Here is a 26,071-nt window from a genome sequence, read left to right as displayed (position 1 = left end):
TCTTCTTTCTTCCTAAGTTTTCGTGTTACCATTTTTACAAAATACTTACAGAGCTGTTCCATTATAATGTAACATATAGCAATTGAAGTGACAAAATTGCCATCCCTACTGTTGGTGTCCCAATTTAAGAATAGCTAGAGATTTAGCTGGGTCTCATTTTTTTCAATGTATTTAATCCTTTTTCTTAATTTTTTGATAAAAATATTAACTTGCAAAAGTACAAAGTTGACAACTGACCACTAGTTACATTTACTACATTTATTTGCAACCATAGATTTTAGCAAAATTCATATAAAATTACAACAATCTATATCAGTTTAATTCATACCTCTTACAATTAATAGTACTGTCAAAATTGGCATTCATTATCTTCCTTATGGCCATTTCAAACAATACAGCTTGTTTTCTTTTACTGTATATGTCTATATAGGTCAAAATGAAATAGATTTTTTTTCTATGCCAGATTACACTGGGTTAACAAAAGCATAATAAATCTACTATGGCATAATAAAGGCATAATAAATCTACTATTGGTTCCTAATATAATTTGCAGTGGATCAAATCTTTCACCTATCACAAATACATAAAATGGTGTATAATTGGCAATCCTTTATACCTTCTAACAAATAGGCTGATAGTATTGTCAGAAAGCAAAGTTGTGTGAAAGCTTGTCTCAGGCTGATGGGATGTGAGAGATGTAAATGATATTCCTTTTCATCTTTAAGAAATCAATATTAATTAGCCAACTGAAGCTTGTGTACATGCACTTTATCTTTAAATAATAATAGCCTTTAAATAAATGCCTCAGTTATGTATAGTAATTTATTCAACAGTTGCTGACCTACTGGAAATTGTGAGAATAGTTTTAAACACAAATCTGCTCATCTACTACTGTTGAAGTTTTTGTGGAGGCATTGTCTTGCCAAATAATTGTTGGGCATGAAAACCTGTTTTCTATGTGAAATTATTGTTTTCTTTACTCCTATGCACATCAATGGATAGCCCCCTTCTAATTTCAACACCACTGTTGGTGTACTTAAGGGTAAACCAGAACGTATGTCACAAATTTGTCCTGGACCATCTCTAATTCCTCTGGTTCACTTAATCCTCAGATTGGGATTCTCTATGTCTACTATGAGATCTCATATTCTTGCACATTATTCTTGCTATTATATATTTTCCATGATAATGTTTAATGAAATGGACACTCAAATGTGTGAATGACCTCACTTATTCTACCTTCTTAAAATCTAGGATTATTTGCCAAAAGGCTAAAGGCTCCTTAAGCCTTTTGGCAAATAACATGATGGCTTCAGATAATTTATTTGCAGCTATTCTTTTAAAATAATTCCCACATTCTGTTAATAGTCTCACTCCAATTAATGACCCGACAACTAGTCAAATTCCCATGACTGCCTGATAAAACACAGGTGGACATAGGAATATATTTTCTGTCATCTGCAAGTGGAAAGAAATAGCATTGTTTATAGTATAAACTACGCTAACATATGTCTTGTTTCAGATATGAAAAACATTACAAAATAAATGAATTAAAAACTACAGACTTTTTGTTAGGTGCAATTTAAACTATATTCTTAAATCTTTACTCATGAAGAAACGGGGGGGGGGGGAAACCTGAGGCTGTGCAGAATTCCCTGGTTTGCACCCCAAAAGCCATCACTGCACCCATTCTATATCAGTCATGCAATTACTGCCCCTCAAGCAAGCACTTACGGTAATTTCTACCTGTTTGTTCTGTTTTATGCCCTAAGCTATTTCTTTCCCTGCTTTATTTAAATTAACTAATATCCTCACTCCTTTTTCTATTGAATAAAAGACATCATGTGTCTCTTCAATTTTCAAAACTGAGTTTCTGCTTCTTCCAATGCAAATGAAAGCATCAGGAATGAGAGATTCTGATAATAATTAGGATTTGGACAAAGACAAGATACATCATAAGGACTGCACATTTTCACTTAGTCCATGTAAATATTGCTGCTCACTTAGCAAGGGAGGACTTTGTAAAAGATTGTTTTCCCTTGACTGGGGAGTCTTTCTTTTCACAATCTATTGGAGGTGTCATGTGATTTAAAATTGACAACGACAGCACCAATTTTCTATCAGCGATACAAACAAAAATTACATTGCTAAGGAAGTTAAAAAGCAAAAATTTGAAGTGTGATCAAAATCTAGATTGCACTGGCCCCTAGAGGTTAACAAGAAATGTTGCTAGTATTTCCTCATGAAAGACATGCTGCTAAAGTCTTTGGGATAGAAAAAAAACAGCCTTTGTTTTATTTCAAATTTGCACAGCTCTACGTTAATATATATAATATAATGTCTTTTCCTAATGTATATAATATACTGTTCTTTTCCTAATATACTGTTTTTCCCATTTGGCTTGGAATTTTCTAATTAATGACATTACAGCAACTCTTCAATTCTGATGGAACTATTTTCCTGCTCTGTGTAAAGATAACACAGAGTAAATGCAGCTTTACAGTATGCAAAACACGTCATCCATCTATTTTCCCAGCATCTAATTTTTATTGAATCACCTACTGATAATAACTAGCTAAGACACCATTAAATTATATTCTATCATTGGCTCTTGGACAATTTACTTGGCAGTCACCACCCCAAGTGACTTTTATTGTTTCCAGGCTTTCAATTTAAAGATAAAAGTCCTCATGGACTGTTTTTGTTTTCAATAACATTACAGCATCTACACATTCCTATACAATACAAATTCAGACTAATTGCCGGCCCCTTGCTTTACTGATTTAAAAACCCAAAGGGGAGATGGTGGAAATGCACATTCTGAAATGCCTAGAGCCAACGACAGGGAGCATTCTCTTAGGAGGTATCTTCTGAAGACTCCGAAGATACCCTCATTTTGTTATCAAATTACAAATCCCAAAAGGTTGAGAGAAGATAATATAGCTGATCAAACTTACACTGTAACAAAATAAGGGGTTTGTCCAGACACTTAAAACTACAATGAAATAATCTTTTTCATGGGTTGTTTTTTCTTATTAAACTTCCTCTTTAGTCATTCCTCTTTAAAAGGAACTGTTGAAAAAATGTTATTCATAACATATCTACATTCTTCAGTAGAAGGAAAAGAAAGACTTCATCATGAAAAATTTGGTAAGCTTTTTAATGGCAAGGTAATGATGCTGAGCTACATTTTTTGATTTTATGCCCAGGCATTAGGAGAAGGCAACATGGACAGGAATTCATTGAATGAGCACTAATTTTAAGCAGGTTAACCAATATCCTTCTTTCTTTTTGCAATATATATTACAGGTTTGCAATCTCTAAATAATAATAATCACACTGAAGGATTACTTTTAAAAGGTATTCTTTTTTTTAAAAAAAGGAATCTGTAGCCCTCCAAATGTTGCAGAACTACAATTCCTAAAACACAAATAAAGATGCCAACAAAATGATGAAAACCTGCCTCCCTTCCTTAAAATTATAAACTTGAATATGCAATGTATTATTGGATTCTAGTTAATCAAGGATGTATCTAATTATGCTGAGGTAACTACTTTCTGTAGGGTATTGTAAGCCATCTTATTAAAACAGAGAATTCAGATATATATAAAGAGCACCTTCTTGTGCATAAATATTCAAAAGCTTTTGTTGCACTTTATAACTTTAATGCACTTATTTGTTGAAGGAAACTTCCAGCAGCCTGGGACAATAGTTGAGTGTTGTTCATTCATTTTTGTGAGAGGTGCGCTTTTCTTTTTCCATGTCTTTGTACTTGGATCAATACATGTATTATAAATAAAATATAAAGTCAATCAAAACCAACCAATAGTTAAGTCAAATTGAAAACTGAGGTCTTTGAAGCGCAGCAATACCGCTATTCATTGTCAAATAGCATGACAGAAAGGGAAACCTGAAAAGAAAAAACTGGCAGGTCAATAATCTTATTATGCTGTTTCTTCTGGCGCCTTCTCAATGATATTTTCAGCTCCTCTATCTGTTGCAGGCTAATGACTATTTTCCATCATTTTTCTAAGAAAAATGTTACTCTCAAATCTGCCTTGTAGTTTGTTTGTTTTTCCCCACCCTGAGAAAAAAAATACTTTTTTATTATTTTATTCTCAGGGCGCTTGACATTTTCTTCTGCATCTCTTTTAATTGAATTTACTTTTATGGTTGCTGACGAAGGACGCTTCTTTTCTCTCACACATCTTTCCGTAATCCTGAAATAACCCTGGATGTCCACATTTTCCAATCTGAAAAAACCTCAGTGGAGTTCTCTCGTGATGTCTTCTTCCCTTAGAATTTAACTGAAGCATGGAAAGACAGGGAAGGCAGGCTGCACACCAGTGAAGATATTATCGGACAATGAAAGAGAGGACATTCACATTTACTCCTCGGCCATCCTGCAATGAAGTAAATCTAAGAATATCACATTCCAACCAGGAGACTTTTGTCAAAATCCAATTATCCTTCGAAAGAAATCTCAGAAGCAAAGTTTCTTTCATTAAGAGTGAGAACTGATAGGGAAGAATTGGTAGGGGGGAAAAAAAATTTGGGGCCTGGAAATTTTTTGCATCTTTTGAAAGAATAATTAATTATAACTAGTATGAAAATGGCCAATCACAACTATTCTACATTCTTTACAAAGGGTTTCTATATTAAAACATCAGTCTTACCAAATAAGCCCATCAAAATGCAAATTACAGATCAGTATCTTCCCCTTTGTCCCTCCTGGCTCTGCTGTTGAATGGGTTATGGGAAGGGAACAATGGAAGTCACAGGAAAATAGGTCTGTAAGAACCGTTACACAGAAAAATCTAAATCACACAATAAAGAAGTTCAAACAGAAGTTCTGTTTGCACATGCATTCCAGGTTTTGCACATATATACAGGTAGTTCTCAGGATACAACTGGTCACTTAGTAGCTGTTCAAAGTTATTGCAGATGGCTACATAAACCTACATAGAAAGGAACCAGCTTCTTGCTGCTGGCTGTATGCTGTGTAGGTTGTGCTCTAGCTGGCTGAACTTTTTAGAGTTGGAACTTTTTCTTCAGCTCCTCAATGAAAGCAAGATGCAAAAATATTTTCTTTGCCTGCTTGCTTTTTTGTCTCTGCTCTTCAGCTTGGATGTTATTCATCATGGTAAGTAACTCACTCATTTTGTCACCCTTCTTCTAGGCGTGCAGCAAATTTAACAAATGAGGTGATTAAAAAAGATCGAGATTGGAGGGCAGAGGTGGAGTTTAGTTCCAGCATTAATGGGGAGGGGGGGCAGATTAACAAGTCTGTCCCTCCCCTTGCTTTTTGATGTTTTCTTTATTGAAGAAATGTGGGTTTCTGAAGGAGAGGTTGAGCAAGGGAAATATTTTGGGGAGCTCTTCCTGGATTTCCCCCAAACCCTAGCAAGAGCCTGGAGATATTTGCAATCTCACGTTGGCTAGCTGTTCAACAAGTCTGTTCCTTTGCCGGCTTTTTGATGTTTTATTAAGCATGACTTAATTGGCCAAACACTGAGACTTGTTTGAAAGCCGCTCTAGCAATGGAATGTGGCACTCGGCCCTACTCTAGCTGAACTCCTTCCCCGTTGGGATGTTTTGGGGTTTACGGAGCTTTTTGCTGCTTGTCTTCCTCCTTCGTAGACCTAGCTCAAGCTCCATTAGAGTCATAGGCTGAGGACTACCTGTAACTAGCATAAAAATGTAGCTTGACAAAGAATTTCCTAGGCATTTAACTGGAATTTCTGATCCAGCATTACCCAAGGAGATCTTGAGTTGCTCCTTCTTGGAGCTTTTTTCCCCTTGGTTGAACCGTTAATGAAGACAAAGAGACACAGCACTATAAATGGAGTAATTGCCAAATAAATCCTACTTCTGAAAAAGGGCTTCTGATGAATCTTATTAAGCATTAGTGAAAAAAACAACATGAGCAGTATTAGTTCCCTTTGGTGACTCTTCCCTCCCCGATGGGAGAAAGCAAAGGGAAATTGAAAAGTAAATTAAGTTGTGTCTCAAGAACAAGAAGCAGGAGAAGAGAAAAATCAAAGAAGACTAAGCTAGCAAAGAACAGGCCAATCCAAGCAGAGAATAAAATGTAACGCAAATCCAAATTTAGACAAGTAGACAGATATGGTTGTTCAGTAGGGTAATTGAATCAAAGGTTTTCTTCTCCCTCTGCACTCTTTTTTCTTGTCATGTATCTTTCAGATTCTCCACCAATTATCCTTATTTATCTATTGAATTGTTGCGTGCAAATGAAATTGCTTTGAAAGTTCAATATTCTAATAAACAATATACAATAAAACATTAAAAAAATTGTTAAATTTGTTTGCTGCCTATCTTGCCATGAGGTTACTCTGGGCAGCTTACAACAGAAACGGAAAAATGAAAAGAAGTGTAAACGTAACAATAGCCAAATAATGAAACAATAAAATAAACAAATGAAATGAACAATGAAAAAATAGTACTACGAGAAGATGGGCTGGGGTGAAGCAGGAAACACAGAGGTGGGGTCATGCCATCAATCCAGCAGCCACCTCCAGTGTGGAACTCCCTGATTGAGTTCCCAGGCCAACTGGCAGAGCCAAGTCTTCAGGCTCTTGCAGAAGAAAAGAGTGGGGGCAGATCTCACCTTTTGGGGGTGGTGGTAAAATGTTCCATGTTCCTATGTTGATCATTTCTCACAATTAGCTAATTTACTTACATTACTTTGGGATGACCATTGTAATGCAACATAGTTAAAGGGCTATGAAAAATACTTCTGGTTGATATCTAACTACAAAACCTTGAGATATTGTGGGAACTCCAGTGTAGGGAAAGGTCATTGGATTCTCTCATGCCTTGGTACTAATAGAAATTCATCTTAGCTCATATTTGCTACAGAGAATTAATGTTTTTCTCTTCTGTTCCTGTTATCTATTCCTCTCTTCAATAAATGCAGTGCCCAAATATAAAACCTGGATGTATTTAGCACTGCTTAGTTTGAAAGCTCTGGCTTTCAATAAGAATTAGATTACAGAAAGTTGTAACTTGTACCTAATTAGAATTTTCTTCTGCAAACTCTTAAAACTTTCCTTCAAACTCCTCCTTTCCTTCCCAGTTTGAAAAAATCTTGTGGTTATGTATTGATCAGCTCAGGCTGTTATGCAATACTGGTTGGTATCAATAGATGGACAAAATATCACAACTCAGGAAATCTTTCAGTACTGACTGGACTTATTTTGCAACAGCATTTTCAAATACTGTACAGGCAGTCTTTGACTTATTACCAGTTGTTTAGTGACCAAAGTTATGACCCTCCAAAATGACCCAGTTCTTAAGTTTTGACAGCAACACGACCCCCTCCACCCCCAGTCATGTAACAGCACTTCATGTGCTTGGCCCACATTTTATAGCCATTTGTACCATCCTGCAGTCACACATCCGTGATTTACATTTTTGCCAAAAGCATTTACTTCCAGTTTTTGGCAAAACATAATTTTACAGAACAATGAGTTTGCTTAACAACCATGGTGATTCACGTAACAACTGACACCAAAAAAGGCTGTAAAATTATGTTTGTAAGTCAAAGACTACACCTGTATGTCACTTTTTTCTATTCTTAAAATGAATGTAAATATATATTTATTGAGAAATTAAAATGAGGCAAAAAATGCTTCCTGTTTTTAGTATATCCATCTTGATTATCAAACCTATCTCTTTCATCTTTATCTTTGCACTCTTGATTCTATTGGTCACGTGTAGGTGGGGCCACCAGATCTTCTAGATCAGGGGTCTCATACTCACTTTCATTGAGGGCCGCATCAGCATTGCGGTTGCCCTCGAGGGGCCGGGTGGGTGTGGTCAGGGTGGGCGTGGCTAAAGTGCGTATGGCCTACTGGGTGGGCGTGGCCAGCTCTACATCGTTCGCATCAAGGGTGCCTATGGGGGCCTGGGCAGGAGTGGGACAGATCTGAGGGTCTCTGGCAGAAGGAGGGTCTCAGGGCCAGGGCCACGGCAATGGGGGCCGTTCCCTCACTGTTTCCAGGATGGCTTCGTGGGCCGCATGAAACCACTTTGCGGGCCGGATCCGGCCCCCGGGCCTTGTGTTTGACATGTCTGTTCTAGATGCTCCCTTTGCTATGCTCTAATTATATCTGCTTTTCATAGACCAGATCTGATAATAATGCATAACTGAATTTTGAAAATATATGGTAGATAAGTAGAAAGCTCGCTAAGAGCTTATTTTCATACTAAAGGTTCCCCCGCACATGCGTGCTAGTCGTTTCCGACTCTAGGGGCCGGTGCTCATCTCCGTTTCAAAGCCGAAGAGCCAGCGCTTGTCCAAGGATGTCTCCGTGGTCATGTGGCCGGCATGACTAGACGCCAAAGGCGCACGGAACGCTGTTACCTTCCCACCGTAGTGGTCCCTATTTTTCTACTTGCATTTTTTACGTGCTTTCGAACTGCTAGGTTGGCAGAAGCTGGGACGAGTAACAGGCGCTCACTCTGTTACGCGGCACTCGGGATTCGACCCGCCAAACTGCTGACCATCTGATCAACAAGCTCAGTGTCCTAATCCACTGAGCCACCGCGTCCCTATTTTCATACTAGCTTTGTTCAAATGATAATACTTGCCATGACTACACAGTTAGCCTAACTATAAAGCATACAGAACATAAGCTAATCACATGGATTGGATTCACAAATACTAGTCAATGAAGTACTTGGCTAATTTGTAGTTCTATGTCCTTAAAAAAACAGCTAGCAGGTACATTTATATCACTTCCTAGCCTGAGTATGATTACATGTTACTTTTTCTTCTAGTGCCCTCCTGCTAGCATTAAATAGAACCCACAGATTTAAATTCAAAACTTTATTTCAGAAGTTTAAATCTACTGCATTGTTTACAAAACTTCAGACAGATGTGAATGTTAATAATAAAATGAATTATCCAAAAAGCTCCTCAACTCTACTTGGATTATTCTGAATTGTTAAATAACAAATGATCAAAGAGCAAGAATTAACTTTTTTAAATGTCTGAAATGCGTGTATGTGTGTATACACACACACACACAATTGACAGTGGCATGATTCACAAATCATGCTGAACTACAATGCTGTTAAGAGTTTGGATTATCCAAGCTACTGTTTACAAACCATGATTATACAGACCATACTGCAACACATGAACCCAACCAATAGTATATGTTTTTATAGAAGCAGGTAACATAGACAATTCCTATTTTAATAGTGCTCCCTACATGGAAACTTGCTTAACATAACCTGAGACTTTCTTCTTAGCTGAATATATGGGATGAATTATTAAACTGTGATCAAGGTCAACACAATTAGAAGTAAATCTTATTGCATTAAGTAAGACTTACTTCCTGTATGCACCTGCAGATTTACAATGCTAATTTGTTTTAGAGACCAGACATGGAATATAAACAGTGTTGAAGACAGGAGCAAAAAGCAGTGTGGTACACTTTATTTTGATATTTTGAGCCATTCATTCTCAGCCCACCCACTTCACAGGGTGGCTGTTATGGGGAAGATAGGAGACAGGAAAATTAGGAATGTTCACTACTTTGAATCATATATAAAAAGATGGTGATAGGGATAATAACCTTTAAAACAAACTTCAGCAGCAACAAATTCCAGAAGAAAATACTATCCACAAAAAACTTTCTTTGAAAATAGTCTTGGTAGAGACAATGATATCAATCATTAGAAATTATAAAATTATTCATTTATTAAAGAATTTAAAATATATCTTTGTTTTGTAAATATTAAGAATATTCTTTTTCTTCTCGAAAAGTCATAGAGATGAACAGCTATGCTTATTTTATTTAGGAACCCAGCTGTGATTTATATCTGGATAAAGAGATGAATTCATGGATAAATTTTTGATCAAATATTTTTGCCCATTTTTAATATGGAAAATTGCTTTTAATTGTTGGTAAGTTAATTTACTGAGAAAGCTACAGAGATACAACTTTGAAAATTGTTTACATTTTGTAAATGCTGACATCACATATCCAAGAACTTTGAACAAAGTGATATAAACAGGGGTTATGAATGTAACATTGACATGGAGTATCAATTATACCAACTGAAATGCAGAAATCAAACCCAGGTCTTAGAAAACAGATGAAACTGTTGGTTAGGAGCTGCCTAGATATACAGCTGGATTTATGCTGCCATCCAAGAAGGAAGCCCCTTTTATATATTAGAAGATAAAAGGTAAGGAGCCAACCAAGAGGCAGTGGACAACCACCATTTAAACATTGAGGGATGGCACATTTGATTAGCTATGGAAGAATCAGTAAATTCAGAAAGACAGTGACAAATAGAAGAGCTGCTTCTAAAAGGTGTCACAATGCAAGAAAGTGATGCAATGCATGGAATGGTGCCAATTACACTATCATCCATGAAATATTGCATTGGTTATGTACTACATGGAGTTCAACATCAGCTCAGTAGAGGACTCCCAAATCGGCAGTTGATTTATAGATTTTCTACTCTATAGGAAGCGAGTGGACCTTGGAGGAATAATTTGGCAACCTTTTTTGGGCCAATGATCACATTTGGAACTTGGAAAACACAATGTAGAGCTCCCACAAAATCAGCATGTTTGGTCACAAAACACCCTTTTACCAGAAGGCAAGTTGATGACATTACTCCCAAGACACTCTCAACTCAAGTTTGCATTTTTTCCCTAGGCAAGCAGAAACATTTCTGAAGAAAAATCTTGGTTGCATCCATGCACTATTTATATTTTCTAATCATTATATACGGATAAATTAGAATTATGTTAACAAAATAAAATCAATCAGGGGAATATTAAGTATTATAAATATTAACAGAAGAATTCCCAGGAAGTCTGCTGTCTGCTCCTGACATTAGATCAGTGGTGTCAAACTGCCAGCCCATGGGCCGGACATGTCATCCAGAAGCCACACCCATCCCATTGCCGGCAATGGCAAAACCGTTGTGTGATGTCACATGACGTCGCGAGTTTGACATGTCTGCATTAGATACTGAAAAGTTCTATACTAAGATTTCTCCAAGCCTGATATTTACTAAAAGGCAAACCAATAATATTTTCCTCATGCAAAGCAGTCACAAAAGATAGTTTTCACTCACTGCCACTTCTTGTATGTATGTGTAAATTAAATTTTTTAGAAAATTCTTATTTTAACAAAACCCTGAATAATATTAATGAACTGTTTAATCTATAAGGAGCCTTCTGCAATAATTAAATAACTTAATTTAATTATCTATTGAGTATTCTGGCCGAAATTAAGTAAATATGATTAGACATACCTGTTCTCTCCTACTTACACTAATACTTGTCTCCATCCATGTGTTAGTCCCAACTATAGTTGGTACAGCCTTCATTAGTGCTATGCATTAGTGTTACTGCAACTTTCAGTATTTTCCAGCTAGAGTCCATAATAATTCTTTGACTGTTACTATGAGCATGAATTTTTAACAAAGGTTGCAAATAATTTAGAAGCCAACTATGAGGAAACATGGCCTGAGTTATAATAATATATCAGTGTTAAACCAAAATATAGGAAGGAAATGAAGATGTTTTCAGGAGATGGATAAAGGTGTATGGCATCTCTCAAGGCTTTTAGGAACTGGTAACGTGGGCAACTTTGATGTTATCGGTGAGCTAAGCACTGCAGAGTTTAAGCCGAGCATACTAAGAAAGGTTGGCCATGACAGAAATTTGGGAAACCACTTTCATTTTTCAGCAATCATGATCACTGTAAACTGCAAGAGTTGAAAAAAAGGACACATACAATTTTGGAGCTGGAGATAGTGCCTCTGTTACAGATTTTAATAAAAATAATAAATGCCTGTTTAAATATTTCCAACAAAAGTTAGGAAGACTTGGGAATGCGTTGTTTGATGGCATGCTATCAATTTGAAACATGATCCTTAGTCTGTAATATTTCTTTAAAAACAAAAGTGAGAAAGACACAGAGAGAGATAGAGAGAGAGGGAACCAAAAGTGCTGATTGCATTTATTCTCTGCATGGATGGTCCTTGGTAAGGGCCTGCAAGTATTTAACACACTAACCTGTTCAACATTCAAATCACATTAAGATCAGTGAAATGCTAATCCTTCTATACAAACAAAAATGATAATAATATCAACAACAAAAAAAGACAAGTCCGTGAGAGAAAAAAAAATCTAAGTTAACAATGGCAGAATGCTACCAAGACAACATCATAAAATATTAACTGAAGCAGGAGTTAATTCACACCACATCTTAGCAAAGCTCATCACAGACTTTCAAAAATAATATTGCTGTTTTATTTTTAAACTTTGGGTTTGGGTGTCAGGTTTTCCAGTAGGATGTGCTAATTCAAAAATGCTAATGCAGAAGCATAAGACCCCACCTGGTAAGATAATATATATTTTAATTCCTCTGAATATTACTGCTGACTGACACCCATCTGTTGGGGATCAGCTTCGGCCTCGTCTTCTTCCACATCTGCATGATATTCTTCAAAGGCATCATCTACATCTGGAAGCCCCAATAGCTATTTGTAAAGAAGGAAGAAATAAACTGTAAGTGTAATATGAAATAATGACATGAGAAGTATAATTTATACTCAAGAACAAACCTGAAAAAATATTTGTGGAATGATATATTTCAATTTAAAATGAAAAGAAGTGTCAAGTGGCTTGCAGACACTGTTTTAATATTTTTCATTTATAGGAAGCAAAACTAGACTAGATTCTATTTGAATCTTCCAGGCAAAAGCCTTTCTCTCTCTGAATCTAGCTTTCAATATAATGAAAATGAAAACTATTATGACCAATTTTGGAACTCTTTTGAATAGAAAGATGAAAAATTGGCTAAGTCACAAGTGGTGGACAAACAGAAAGAACCCATGAACTTGCTTGCAAAATTTCAAAATCTATTAGTCAATCAAGGCTTCTAAAATTTAATTCTATAACTATCCGTTTCAGAAAAAGTTAGCCGAGAAAGAAGGCAAAGATAGCACGATTGAGGGATGTTTTCAAGAAAACAGATAATTTGATAAGTGACTAGTCACAGCATAATTTTATCAGTGGCTTCATCTCATTCAAGGAATTTCACCCGTTACGAAGAATGTTAAAATATTTATTATTCAGAAGCTGCAGCCAATTCTAGTTCTCTGAACAGACATTCTAAGTAAAATACTTAAGTCTGCAAACACACTTGTTTGTTCTTAATTTGTACATTCAAGGACATTTTAAAAAATCTCCATATGAAAAAGTGCAACAGACTTAGAAACCTATTGCTGCTGAATTATTGGTAAATCTGAAGGGGCTTCAGATATCGAGAGAAATACAAGCATTTCCAGATGAAAGATGTATAATTGGCCTTCAAATTATTCAAATTATAAGCACTGAAGGTTACTTGCAATATAAGAAAAAAGATGGAATATATGTTTAATAGTACAGTTATAAAAAAATAGAAAGCCCAGAACTGTAACTTTTTTGATTCCATACTTTTAAATTAAAATTCAACTGAAGAAAGAGACTGAATATATGTACAAATGTCTTTTCAATGACACCATCAGAAAACCTCCATATGGAAACATGCTTGAAAATAAACATCCATGAAAAATCATTGAACTTATCAAATTAAAACTATATTAGTCTAATACTCTAAATCCATATAAGGTAGATACATATATTTTGAGCTGGAAACAAAAAGTGAATCCATTGTTCTGCTGATATGTACAAATATATCGTACTTGAATTTTTAAGTTTTCCATGAAAATTAGAATATGTAAATATTCTGAAAAATCAACATCTAACTTATATGTGTGAAATAATTTGCAATTCAAAATTTGATTGCAAAAATGCATGACTACATTGGGCCAATTATACACAAAATGTGTGTGTTGAATTCATTCATATAAAAAAAGAAGTCTTGATTGAAAAATGAATAATAAAAATTAGTGTTGTTTATTTCTCAGTCTTGGCTTCTTTTGTACGAATGACAGCAGATTAGGCAGCCCAACGTTTCTTGTTTTTTAAAATGAAGCTGCTGTTTTTAGTTACATAAAAAAAAAACACTTTCAAGTAAATGTGTTTATATTGACAAGTCTTTGAAATCTTGCTTAAATTTTATTTTCAATAATTTACATGATTTTGGATCATAAAATCATATTAAAAGTTATACATTCTGGGCCAAAGTTTATTTTCCTGCATTTGTTTGTCTCACAGCAATCTACTAACGTAGGTAAGGATCATTTGAGGAATTATAAGACTACTTACCTTCCATGCTATTTGTACCTGGAAAAGATTTTATTATTTTGGAATAAATAAACCACAAAGAGCTAGCAAATTATTTTGTTAATCTGCTTTACTGTTTTTAGAAGTATGGAAGGATAAAAAAAATGAAGTAAACTTTTTTAAATGATTCAGCATGTACATTTGTTTTTCAGTTTATGAGGAAAAAAAGAGTGCTCGTTCATCTATTTCTTCTGGTGAAAGTCAATACACCTGTTATGAAATTCCATCAAAAAAGCAGTAGAAAATAGTTTCACTACAGAAATAAATATAGACATCCTCTCTATAGTTCTTCAGACCCAACATTTAAAGATCAAACATCACAATTTCTCACTTGGCTGGGGAGTCAGTATGGTCCGTTTCGGCCCCAGCAGGGAGCCTGCAAAATGGAAGACCAGAGATGGAGAAAATAAAGTGTTAAAAAATAAACATTTATTTTTGTGTGTTTTTGCCAGACAGTTTATGAGAAGTAGAAGAAATATATTATGTTCACCTAGTGTACTGGATCTAAATCACTGGAAAAGAAAATGTGCACTTACAGGTCTAAATGATTTGAAGACTTTTTCCAGAATTTCATGTAGTGTCTTTTTACCACAAGAGGAAATGTAGTCCTGAGCCAACTGCAGAAAAGGTAAGCAGTCCTCACTTTCACTCCAGACATGCTGAAAGACAAAGCAAGGGTGATGAACCAGAAATGAAAAATGACAACATAAAAGTATTTGAAACTCTGAAAGAGGAAGATGATATTCTGATGCTCCAGATGTTGCTGAACAACAGGTCCCAGCAACTCTAGTCAGCATGGCCAATGGTAAAGGATGCTGGAAGCTGTTGTTCAGCAATACCTGTAAGGCCATGGGTTCTAATATGATCTACGGAGAGTATCAAGAAGAAAGATGTTAAAACCCTGGCACTATGAATGCCCTATCCCCAAATCCAACCTTCTCTAGTTTACTATTACTATATTATAGTTACATTTAAGTCCTACCTTTTCCATGAATAACAGCTGCTATATACAAACAGGAAATGCAAAAAAAGATATTTCTGCACACATAGATTATTATGTGACAAAAGAATGTATACCTTTCACTTATGCAACATGCAAATTCCTTCCTTGCCCATAACATAGCAGATGGACAGGAAACGACAAGGTTCAATGCACAACATTGGCACTGTCAAGCAACTACCAAGGACTTTCAGCCAAACTTTCGCATCCCACCAGGCTCAAGGTTGACTCAGCCTTCCATCCTTCCGAGGTAGGTAAAATGAGGACCCAGATTGTTGGGGGCAATTAAGCTGACTTTGTAATAATGCCGCTTGGGGGGGCACGCGCGAAAGCCCTAATAAGCAGGCATATATACATAGAATGAAGGCTATTGCTAAGCACATTTGATTTGTGCTTAGATTGTAAGCCGCCCTAAGTCTTCAGAGAAGGACGGGATATAAATGGGATTTAAAAAAACCAAAAAAAACCAAAAACAAAAAAACCAGAGCCTCTTGAACCTGCTGATGCTCCTTCTGTTCTTAGCAGTTGAATGCCTGTCCTGAGTGAATAAGTTGTAAGAGTTTGATATTTCTCTTGGCCTTTCCATTTAGTCCCCATTAAGCAAAAAGTGCAAATCAACTGCAATTAACTGGAATACTTAATTACACTTGCAGGTAGAACTAGTGTGGTGCAGGGGAAAAAACCCCTCCTAAGCCAGTGAGGTGCTAAGAAATTTTGTCTATTCACAACAAAACTGATTGTGGGCCATTATTAGCACCAATTTATCATAAGATGATTGACTATTCCACTCATCATAACACTCTAATTGTCATTCATTTTGTCAATTTTCTAACAGTTACTCATGGTTCAAACATTGGGCTACAATTGTCATATTTTTTATTTTTTTTAGGAAAGCTGCATGATCTTAGTTTGAACTTGCAATTGCAAATCATTTTTTTAAAAAAAAATCTAAAATGCCATACATGGCAATAAATTTGATCGGCACCAATGTAGGCAGATTTTAAAGGGACACATTTTCAAAGACTCAGTCCAAGTTAAAAAAATGAACCTCTTTAGTCAACCTGTAGATTAAATATTTCAATAAGATCATACCTTCCTAGGCTAGCACCTTCAAATATGTTGGATGATTGGATACGCTGGCTAGGAAATTTTGCACATTATGGTTTCCAAACACTAAGAAATAAAGTTTAACAATGTTTTTTCAGTTTTTGTATCAATCCATTCTATGCATACATCAAATAACAGCTCAGATTTTAAGATGTTCTAGTGTGAGTAATCTTATCACTGTTGTCTAAATGATCATCCAAAGAAATAAATCTAACCGAAGATGATCAAGCCAAGCTTTGGCAGACTATGAACCACTGAATCCTAGAGTTAGAGAGCAAGTGCCAACAGTGCCTCTCAGTGTGTCCCCATTCTCTATAGGCTGATCAATCTAATAAAAGTTCAGACACTATATCACTTAATGTCTGGAACATCAAGGGAGGACTTATTAGCATGCATCATGAGGGAAGCCAAGCTTTCTCAACACCTGGCATCACTTCAAAAAAACAAGACTTCTCTGTGGAAGCAGCTTCAACACTCAAGAGACCTTCCAGACGACAGCAAATGGAACATTTTGGTTGCATTATTCAGTAGTCTAGCTTGGCAAAAAAATTGTGTGCAATAAATATTATATTCCAACTGATAATGGTTTGTATAAAAATAGAGCAGAAGGAACGATAAAAATTACAAGATTGGATTATTCTATTACATCCTGCTACCATTATTTCCTGTGACAGGACCTATACAATATTATGCATTTGCCATCCAGTTCACAATGGAGCTTAAATATTTTAAGCAGACTTTGTAGAATTCAAATTCTTTGCATATTGATAGATTAAAATTTTATTGAGTTCACTGGTGGTGCAGTGGTTAGAATGCAGTATTGCAGGCTACTTTGGCTGACTGCCAGCAGTTTGGCAGTTCGAGTCTCACTGGCTCAAGCTTGACTCAGCCTTCCATCCTTCCGAGGTCGGTAAAATGAGGACCCTGATTGTTGGGGGCAATATGCTGACTCTGCAAACCTCCTAGAGAGGGCTGTAAAGCACTGTGAAGCAGTATATAAGTCTAAGTGCTATTGCTATTGTGTTTATAAGGTGTCTAGAGACATTAGGAGTGAATAAAGTAAAATCTGTTCAATAAAACAATCATTGATCTACACCAAGAAAAATGATAGAACTAAGCATTGCCCTTTTTCCTTTCTCAGTTTATTTTCCCCAATCTATTGAATTTTAGATTGTAAGATTCTCAGACAGGGATTGTCTTTTTATGCTTTGTAAAGCCCATTGACAGATGAATGAACAAAACTTCGCATTGGAAAAGTTTTATTATAGTTGTGTAGAAAGCTGAAAAGGAAAAATAGTAATTAATCTACACTTGAAAGAGGAAGAAAAACAGCAACATGCAGAACTGGATATTTTAAAGCAGGGGTGTCAAACTCAATTTCATTGAGGGCCGCATCAGCATTGCGGTTGCCCTCAGGGGGCCGGGTGGGTATCGCCTGGGTGGGCGTGGCCTACTGGGTGGGCGTGGCTAGAGTGCGTATGGCCTACTGGGTGGGCGTGGCCAGCTCTACATAATTCGCATCAAGGGTGCCTATGGGGTCCTGGGCAGGAGTGGGACAGATCTGAGGGTCTCTGGGCCAAGGCAGTGGGGGCCGTTCCCTCCCTGTTTCCAGGATGGCTTTGCGGGCCACATGAAACCACTTCGTGGGCCGTATCCGGCCCCCGGGCCTTGATTCCCAGATATAAACAAGGCCATAAATTATACGACCACTACCCCATCTAAATTGTATATTAGGACATTTATTTAAAGGTTCATAAACTAAACTGAAACTAAAGCCATGAATTCCTTCCTTCCCCTTACTGTAGGGTGGTGTGAATGGAAATCTTAGTTTGATATAGGACAAGTTCCATACTTTTTCTAAATCAAAAGCTGTGCTTTGTAGTGATTAATAGCCAGAATCTCATCCTGAAATTAAGCTGCAGTTCAAGACTTGTTCCTTAATACTAAGAGAGAATTTTTATAAAATGTTTTATAGGTGGCACTTAGACCCTAAAAAATTAGCAAGCATGTATGCGAACTGCCAGCCCAAATGTTGGAGGTGTGGTTGTGAGGATGCAACATATTTTCATATATAGTGGACTTGTAAAAAGGTTAAAGCCTTTTGGATTAAAAAATGGTGGAATATGCAAAAGATATTTAAGAAAAGGAAAAAGTTTTCTCTGCAATTGTTTTTATTGGGTATTATTACAGATACTACTGTTATAGACACTAAGTTGATGTTGCATCTAATTACGGCGGCAAGACTTTTACTTGCGCAATATTGGAAGAAGGAGGAATTGCCGACTATAGAAGAGTGGACTTTGAAAGTTTCCAACTTGGCGGAAATGGCAAAGATTTCGGCATATTTGAAAGACCAATCGCAACAGAGATATATTGTGGAATGGAGAAGATGGATTGAATATATTCAGAATAAATATGGGACTAAAAAGTTTCATTTAGCATTTGAATAAGTAGTGGATTTTTATGATGTATGATTAGTTGTTACTTTATTAATATTATGATTCTGGAGAGTTAAAGTCCGATAGAACGTAATGTTTTATTTTTGTTGTTAGCATATTTTAGTTTATGTTTGTATTATTATACCCTGTATTCAGCTCTGGGAAGTCGGGGAGGGGGGAGGGGAGGGTTGGGGAGAGGGGAGGGGGGAGTTCATTGTATTTAAAAATTGTAAAACTTTTCAATAAAAAAAAAGACTTGTTCCTTAATAAACTAGGAACTTAGCACTCAAGTTCTGACAACAAAAAACAGAAAGGAAAGCATCATGGATTATGAAGAGATGGATGAAAACCTGCAAGCTAACAGTGAATGAGATGGGAAGATAAGTGATAAATGTGCAAGGGTTAAACACATTCACAGATGCTGCAAGAATGGAAACTTTAATGTTATATTCTTGAAATAGCACTAGGTTAATGTGTAGAACTAGTCACAGAATTAGTTGAAAGTTAGTAAAGCCTTGGAGAAAAAAATTCAATGTATTCATTCAGCACTGAAACATCATTCTCTTTAAATGAAGGTAAAATGGTAATTGTGCTCTTGCTCAGAGTGTTTTCTGGCTTTCCTATCTAATTCTGCAGCCCTGAGATTTCCTCAAGGCCTATCTGAATAGCAGTTAAGGTCAACCCTACGTGAGTTTTTCAAGAACAGCCAAAAACAGTTAGATGCTGCTTTTATATTAAGAGAGAAAAGCAGTGCTTCTATTGAAGTAGTGCTTCTATTGAAGTAACAGTACCCACACTGTTAAATACATAAGGCTGTAGTTTAACAAAGAGGGGGGAAAAAGGGAGGGGTAGTTTTTGCTTCACCGTAGCAGCTAAAAAGAGTAAGCAAGGTTATTTTTCCCCCTTCAGTTAAAAACAAAACTGTATACTTAGCTAACCAGAGCAGTTTCATGCCAAACTCCATTGAAAAAGGCACTACTGCACTCACCCTAACCTTTCCAAAAAAAAATAAAAAATCATACACCACTGTGAATCTGCTGAGGCCTCTAAAAAGCTCTAGCCCTCCTAACCCCACTGACTCACTGCTTCTCCCAGATTCTGATGTCTTTATTTAAGAATCAGGCTACCCCAGAGAAGCATAACCTCAGCTCTTGTAGAATTCAACTAGAATGATTTCAGTTAACCAGTTGCAACTTTCCAAACAGAAGCTCACTAAAGAAGCACTCACTAGATAAAATCATGCTATGATGACACTCTCAGTATTTTATTTATTTTTTATTTTAATTCCATTTATATCCTGCCCTTCTCCGAAGACTCATGGTGGCTTGCAAGCTTAGCAGTAGCCTTCATTCTATGTATATGCCTGCTTATTAGGGCTTTCATACACACCCCAAACGGCATTATTACAAAGTCAGCTTAATTGCCCCCAACAATCAAATTCTATATAAGCGCTGCTCCATTACTTTTCAAAAGGCCCAATATCATTGAGAATTTTGTCATAGTATTTTTTTTCCACAGTAATACCCAATTCCACAGATAAATCTCTTTTTTAGGATTTAAGAATTCTAACACTATGTTAAATTAATTTGCAAGGCCACAAATTACACTAAAGGTCAACAAATCAGAGCCAGTCAAATTCTTTAATTACATAATTAGTATTTAAATATTAGGTTTTCCTTTTTACATTTTTTTATTAATCTGCATTTGTTTCAATAGAACTTGGTACACAATTTCCTTTAATCTTAGGACCAGACTTGGTTTTTTTTATTCCCATGTCAACTTCAAAAAGCAAGCAATGGTATTCAACAAAATTTAAACTTAACTATAGTTAAAATTAGAAACATTTTAAAAGGCAATAGCGCATGTCATGTAATAATCTTCATCTCTTTTTACATTAAGGACTAAAATTCCTGAACAACTTTTGGAGACTTTCTTGCAAATATATCGAATAAGTGGACAGGCCAGATGTGGCCCATAAGTCACAGGTAAATACATCCACACAACAATCATGTAAGGTACATTGGACAAAAAGTTAGTGACTTTTCAAAACAAACAAACACATTGTCATTATAGTGAATTTGTTGGATTGCATCTAAATCTGAAAACCTACATTGATTTATACCAAGAACTTGCAACCCTCGGTCAGTGATGGCAAACCTTTTAGAGACCAAGTGCCCAAACTGCAACCCAAAAACCACTTATCACCGGGTGCTGGGTGGGTGTGGCCCATTGGGTGGGCATGGCTACAGTGGTCACAGCAGACTGGGTGGATGTGGCCAGGGTGGCCATGGCCACCTCGATGTTGCTCATGGAAACGGATACCTGTGAGGGCCAAGCAGGGTTGAGGGAGATCCAGGGAGTCTCTGGCGGGTGGGGCAATGGGCAGGAGGCTTGTCCTGTGGGGTGAGGTGAGGCAGGGGGCAGGGCAGAGCTGCCATGAACTTTCCCACCTCCCGCATGGGCAATTCCTCTCCTGAGATAAGCCTGTGTGCTCCTTCACATGTGGTCTGGCAATGTGGAAGTACGAGTGTTCGGAGAGAAACTCAAGAAAAAGAGTGCGCACATACTCTCTCACCTGCCCTGGGCTTTTCCAGCCCTGCCCTCTGCTCTCAAGGCGACAAACACCCTGCTTCCATTGAGAATGCGGTAGAGTGGGTGGGACCAATGGCCTACCAATGGAGACTTGGAAGCTGTAGGCCGGCTGATGCATGCCGGCAGTAACAACTGTAGCCCCATGCAGTGAAAGGGGCGCACGCAGTTTGGGCGGTGTCAATGGGGGTGGGGGAGCGGCTGCTTCCTGGAAGATGGGGACCAGAGTCAGCTGCAGCATGCAGATGATAATAAAAGCTTAAAATAAAAATAAAAGTCTAAAAAGGGCTGACACTTTCTGACCGAGGAGGCACAGAAAGGATGGCAAAGGAAGGGGGGCTACTCATCAACACTGGCTTGACAATGGTGGAGGAGATGAGGTTTAGGCTGTGCACTTAAAGGAGGGCGACCCCCACTGTGCTTGGGTGGTTCTCCCCAAGAAGTTCCAGCACTCCCACTTCCTCTGCTCACCGTGATGGGGAAATAGTCCGGGAAGTATCGCCTGACAGCCCAGGCGGAGTGGCGCCCCCCGCGAGATGGCATCTCCCAGTCCAGGTAGAGCCAGGCTGCATATTCAAGCGCTAGCAGCTATGAGAGAGGCAGTGGGTGACCCTCACCTCTACCTTGCCAGCTCCTGAGCAGTGGCAGCTGTGGTACTCTGAACATGCTCAGGAGTCCGCCACTCCGGCTGCTCCCACCCATGGACAGTCCCAGCTGAGAGGAAGTGGCGGTGTCCTGCAGGGCTGGCTGGAGCAGTCAGAGTTTGGGAAGGCAGCCCTACCCAAAGCAAGGCAAGCCGCCATCCACAAGAACCAAGCTGGACGCTGTAACTGCCTGCCCGTCCCCACCTTGGGCTCCCTTCACGGCCACTGGCCCACACTCTACACTGGCGTCTCCTGCAACCTCACCTGCGGCTGGGACACAGCCAAGTTTGCCGCCGCCGGCACCGTCCCGTCCTCAGCCAGCGCCAGGAAGGAGAAGACTCGCTGGAGGAAGGTGGCCCTTTGGAGGTGCCGCTGGAGCAGTAGGTGCAGCAGGGCGAACCACAACCACATGGCCAGCGCTACGGGGTTGGGCTCCTACAGGTTGCCCGCCAAGCACAGGTGCAGCTGATCACAGAGGGACCTCCTCCTCCGTGAGGTCCCACCTTGCCCGCCCGTAAGCGAGGCTGCACTGCTGCAGGGGGAGGGAGTGCTTCCCTGATGGCGGCTCCAGGCTGGCTGGCCTTAGGCCAGTGATGGCAAACCTTTAGAGACCACGTGTGCTGGGGCGATGGTTCATGCCCACAGAGAGGGCTCTGCGTGCCGTCTCTGGCACATGTGCCATAGGTAAGCCACCACTGCTCTAAGTATTTTAACACAACCTTCAAAACTGGCTACTCCACTGTCATTCAAGCTAGCAGGAAAAAAGAAATACAGTGGATTCTTATTGCATTTATTTTTACAGCAATCTCTAGGTGTCCAGTTTTCAAAGTCTATAGAGATTCTCAATCGTCTAGACTCCAGGTCATGGTTATCCCAAAGGTGCTTTTTCAAAAAGGCCACTGGACTTTTTTCCCGTGAAAACGTTTCACTTCTCATCCAAGAAGCTTTGAAAAAGCACCTTTGAACTTTTAAAGTCTGTTTTCCAATTCAGCCCTTAATGGTTTTTATTATAAAGTTTATATTTAGCCTATGAAGTGAAACATGCAGCTGAAATTAAAGGCAGACTAATGACTAGAACAGCAACCCTTTCCTTTTTACCCCTCCCTAAAGAAGAGTTCCGAGGATTCGAAGCTTGCAACTGTTTTGTGATGCTGAGTTAGCTTAACATAGGTTTTATACTTTAACTTTCTAATTTGACTGGAGAACGAGTAGATTAGCAGCTATGGAGCAAAATATAACAACTTGCCTTTTTCTGCTATAGTTAATCCAATTAGGTTTGCTTTTTATCTCTCTTATTATAAGAGAAAGGGTGAGACACTTGCTACTTTGGCAAACTAAGACATGCTGTTGGCAGAAAGTAGCTATTTCCTGCCTGTGTCATGCTCTACAGGCAAGCAGACATGGTTGAGGAAGGTATGTCCCATCCTAAAACCATTTGCTTGTTTAGAATACTAAAGGCAGCAAATCAAAAGCATTCTCTCACACTGGTTCCTTCAGAAAAAAATCTTGGGGAGTGGGGGTGGGGGAAAAGAGGGAATATACATTGTTTCCCTCCCTCTCCACCAAAAGTCACCAACTGATGTATGTGGGGGTGGGATATTTACCATCCTCATCTTAATGTGATCTGGAGCTTGACAGAAGAGGTAAGTTTTAATAGATGACTACACTGCGGGGCTTTAGCTTTCTGGCAAAACGTCTCTGGCTTTGCTCAAATATTATAGGCAGCTACATTCAAAGTGACCTAACCACCATTAAACTCTATTCAAAAGTAGTATGAAAACAGGCATGGCAAGAATTGTGCCATGTAGAGCATAGGCAATGTGAGTTTTCTCTTTCTTTGGTCTACTGTACGATCCCATTATAATCATTGATCAGCTCCTTTTCAGGCTGATCCAGTTCTCTGCCCCAAGGATCAGTTTGAGACCTAGTGATCAAATGGAGTGAGCTGAATTTAAAAGGCCCAGACTTGCTCCCTATCAAAAGCAGAGGCTTGAAAACACTACCCAGGATTTGAAGTGGAGGAGGTAAACTCATGCTAATCTAAAGTGTTCAATAAGTGCCAGGCTGATCATTCTCCATAGAAATCATTGACCAATTGTTAGTAAAATGAGTCAGGTTGTATCCATGGCAAAACCTGTTTGAGGAGAAAACTCTTATTTTGATACTCAAGAATAGCTTAAAGCTACCACAGCTATGTGCAGGCATCAGATGAAAACAGAAAAAGGAGGTTGCTAGGCCATGCTTGTGCTATAGATAACTGCAAATGGAGAAAATCATGCATTGAGTAACACTTAGGAACTCTTAGCTCTTCAGATAATATTCAATATTCTTGATAACTAATCATACTGCCTATTGATGCTTCCACAACATACTAGACCAGTAACAGCTAACCAGTCTGGCCTAGACTGTTGTACAAACCAAGGCCACATGGTTGAAAGTGTTATGGAACAGGGTAATAAAGTACTTGGTTAACAGAGTAAACCAGTTTTTCTTAATCTTGACAATTTGACAATGTGTGGACTTCAATTCCCAGAATTCCTCATTCAGCCATGCTGAGGAACTCTGGGAGTAGAAGTCCACATATTTTCAAGTGGCCAAGGTTTAGAAAACCAGAATAAAGTATGGTTTCCTTAGCTAAACTGTGGTGAACTCAGTCAATATCTGAAATTCCTTTCCTCAAGGTAACCCAGATATGCTTCTAAGTCCAAAGCTCAAGTGACATACTGGTGAAAACAATGCACTCTACATAGCCCCAGAGACCCTCTTCTGGTACTCTGAAAGTTCCAGAACAGCCCTGAGGGGAGACAAATGCTAACCAGAATTTAGCATATCTTCTGAGAGAAGCAACAGTCCTTAGCAAACAAGCAATTTGTCTTTTCACATGCTGAATGGATGAGGGAGTGGGAGAAATCACAGTAAATGGTTATTGTTAAACTGACACAATAGGCCATGATGTATACTATACCAAAACACAGACACACTTCTCCATTTAGCCTGGTAGGGCCAACACGAATAAAAAAGGCAGGTGACATTTCCACTGTGTTTTGGGGTGGGTGGGAGGGTGTGTGTGGAATAATGCCTTCCCAGACACCCCGAAAACGATCCAGAGTAAACAGGACAGCGGTCCCTCTTCTAACCCATAGAAGGTTCATCCATCTTCCCTCCCACCCGGTATGGGGGGGGGGGAGGAAAAAAGTCTCTCCTCCGCCATCTCCGCAAACAAGCGGGGGGGGGGGGAAGAGGAATGGGACTTGGAAGAAATCAAAAACAGCAAGCAGCCTCCCCGCTCCAGCCTTTTGCCCCGGCCAAAAAACAAAAACAAAACCGCTGGTTCCCGCTCGCTCGTTCACCCACCTCCTCTTCCTCTACTTACAAAATTGTCTTCGCATCCGTTCTCTGGACACAAGACATAAAAAGAAACGCCTGGGTCTGCGTAGAAATCCATCCTCCTCTCGGTCTCCTCCGTGGCAATAAGCTCGAAGGGGGTGTTGGAGCACCATTTATCCGCAACGTCAGCCAGCTGCTGGAAATCCATCCTCTTCTGTACTGGCAGCTGCCTTCAGCCTCCTCCTTCCTCGGCTTGTGACTGTATCCGATTCTGCTCCCCTCGCCCGCTAGGAAACCGGGCAGTCGGCCCTTCTGTGGGCAGGGAAAAGGAAGGGTTACTGGGGGTGGGGGTGCTTCAGGCCAGGGCCCTCCTTTGCACCCTGAGTGATTGTTGCCGCTTACTAGCTTAACGTTACTTGATAACTTCCATATATTGTTTACATACTGGGTGTAGAAGGCTGCTTGGCGCTCTCTGTCTGTTCTGTCTGTCTGTCTGTCTGTCGCTCGCTGTTTCTTCCCCGCCTCCTCCTCCTCCTGCCGCCGCCGCCGCCGCCTTTTCCTCTTCAGTGGCCGCCTAATATAGGCTCAGGGCAGCTGCGCTAAATTCTGTGGGGGTCAATTAACGGGTGTGGGTAAAAGCTGGATTTTGCCGGATCCTACTTGGATTTTAAAGGATCCA

At 38.7% G+C, this 26,071-nt stretch overlaps 1 protein-coding gene across 6 annotated transcripts; it reads right to left on the bottom strand.

The window, feature by feature from the left end:
• Positions 1 to 253: 253 nt before the first annotated feature.
• Positions 254 to 26,071, bottom strand: MTURN (maturin, neural progenitor differentiation regulator homolog). 6 transcript variants are annotated; one of them, XM_083378562.1, is made up of 5 exons: positions 25,838 to 26,019; positions 25,439 to 25,704; positions 14,824 to 14,946; positions 12,394 to 12,537; positions 254 to 4,791 (listed from the first exon to the last, which is right to left on the bottom strand). In XM_083378562.1, exons 2-4 carry the CDS (start codon positions 25,598 to 25,600, stop codon positions 12,430 to 12,432), a joined length of 393 nt encoding a protein of 130 aa, XP_083234688.1. In that variant the 5' UTR covers positions 25,601 to 25,704; positions 25,838 to 26,019; the 3' UTR covers positions 254 to 4,791; positions 12,394 to 12,429. The 6 variants fall into 6 exon arrangements, with proteins under 6 accessions (XP_083234688.1, XP_083234690.1, XP_083234687.1 ...); XM_083378564.1 differs by having other exon boundaries at positions 254 to 4,737; XM_083378561.1 differs by having other exon boundaries at positions 254 to 3,910.

This window comes from Vipera ursinii (assembly GCF_947247035.1).
Source record: "Vipera ursinii genome assembly, chromosome: Z".
Classification (NCBI taxonomy): Eukaryota; Metazoa; Chordata; class Lepidosauria; order Squamata; family Viperidae; genus Vipera; species Vipera ursinii.
The sequence above is the reverse complement of the archived record's forward strand: the minus strand, read 5'-3'. Positions and strand labels throughout refer to the sequence as shown.

Bases quoted from the DNA above. Each gene is read 5' to 3' on its own strand.
- MTURN (XM_083378565.1), bottom strand. From the start codon at position 25,600: ATGGATTTCCAGCAGCTGGCTGACGTTGCGGATAAATGGTGCTCCAAC. The intron at 14,947-25,438 runs GTAAGTAGAGGA...TTTGTCTTTCAG, and splicing joins ACGGATGCGAAGACAATTTT to CATGTCTGGAGTGAAAGTGA. The intron at 12,538-14,823 runs GTAAGTGCACAT...CTTTACAAATAG, and splicing joins TCTTCAAATCATTTAGACCT to CTATTGGGGCTTCCAGATGT.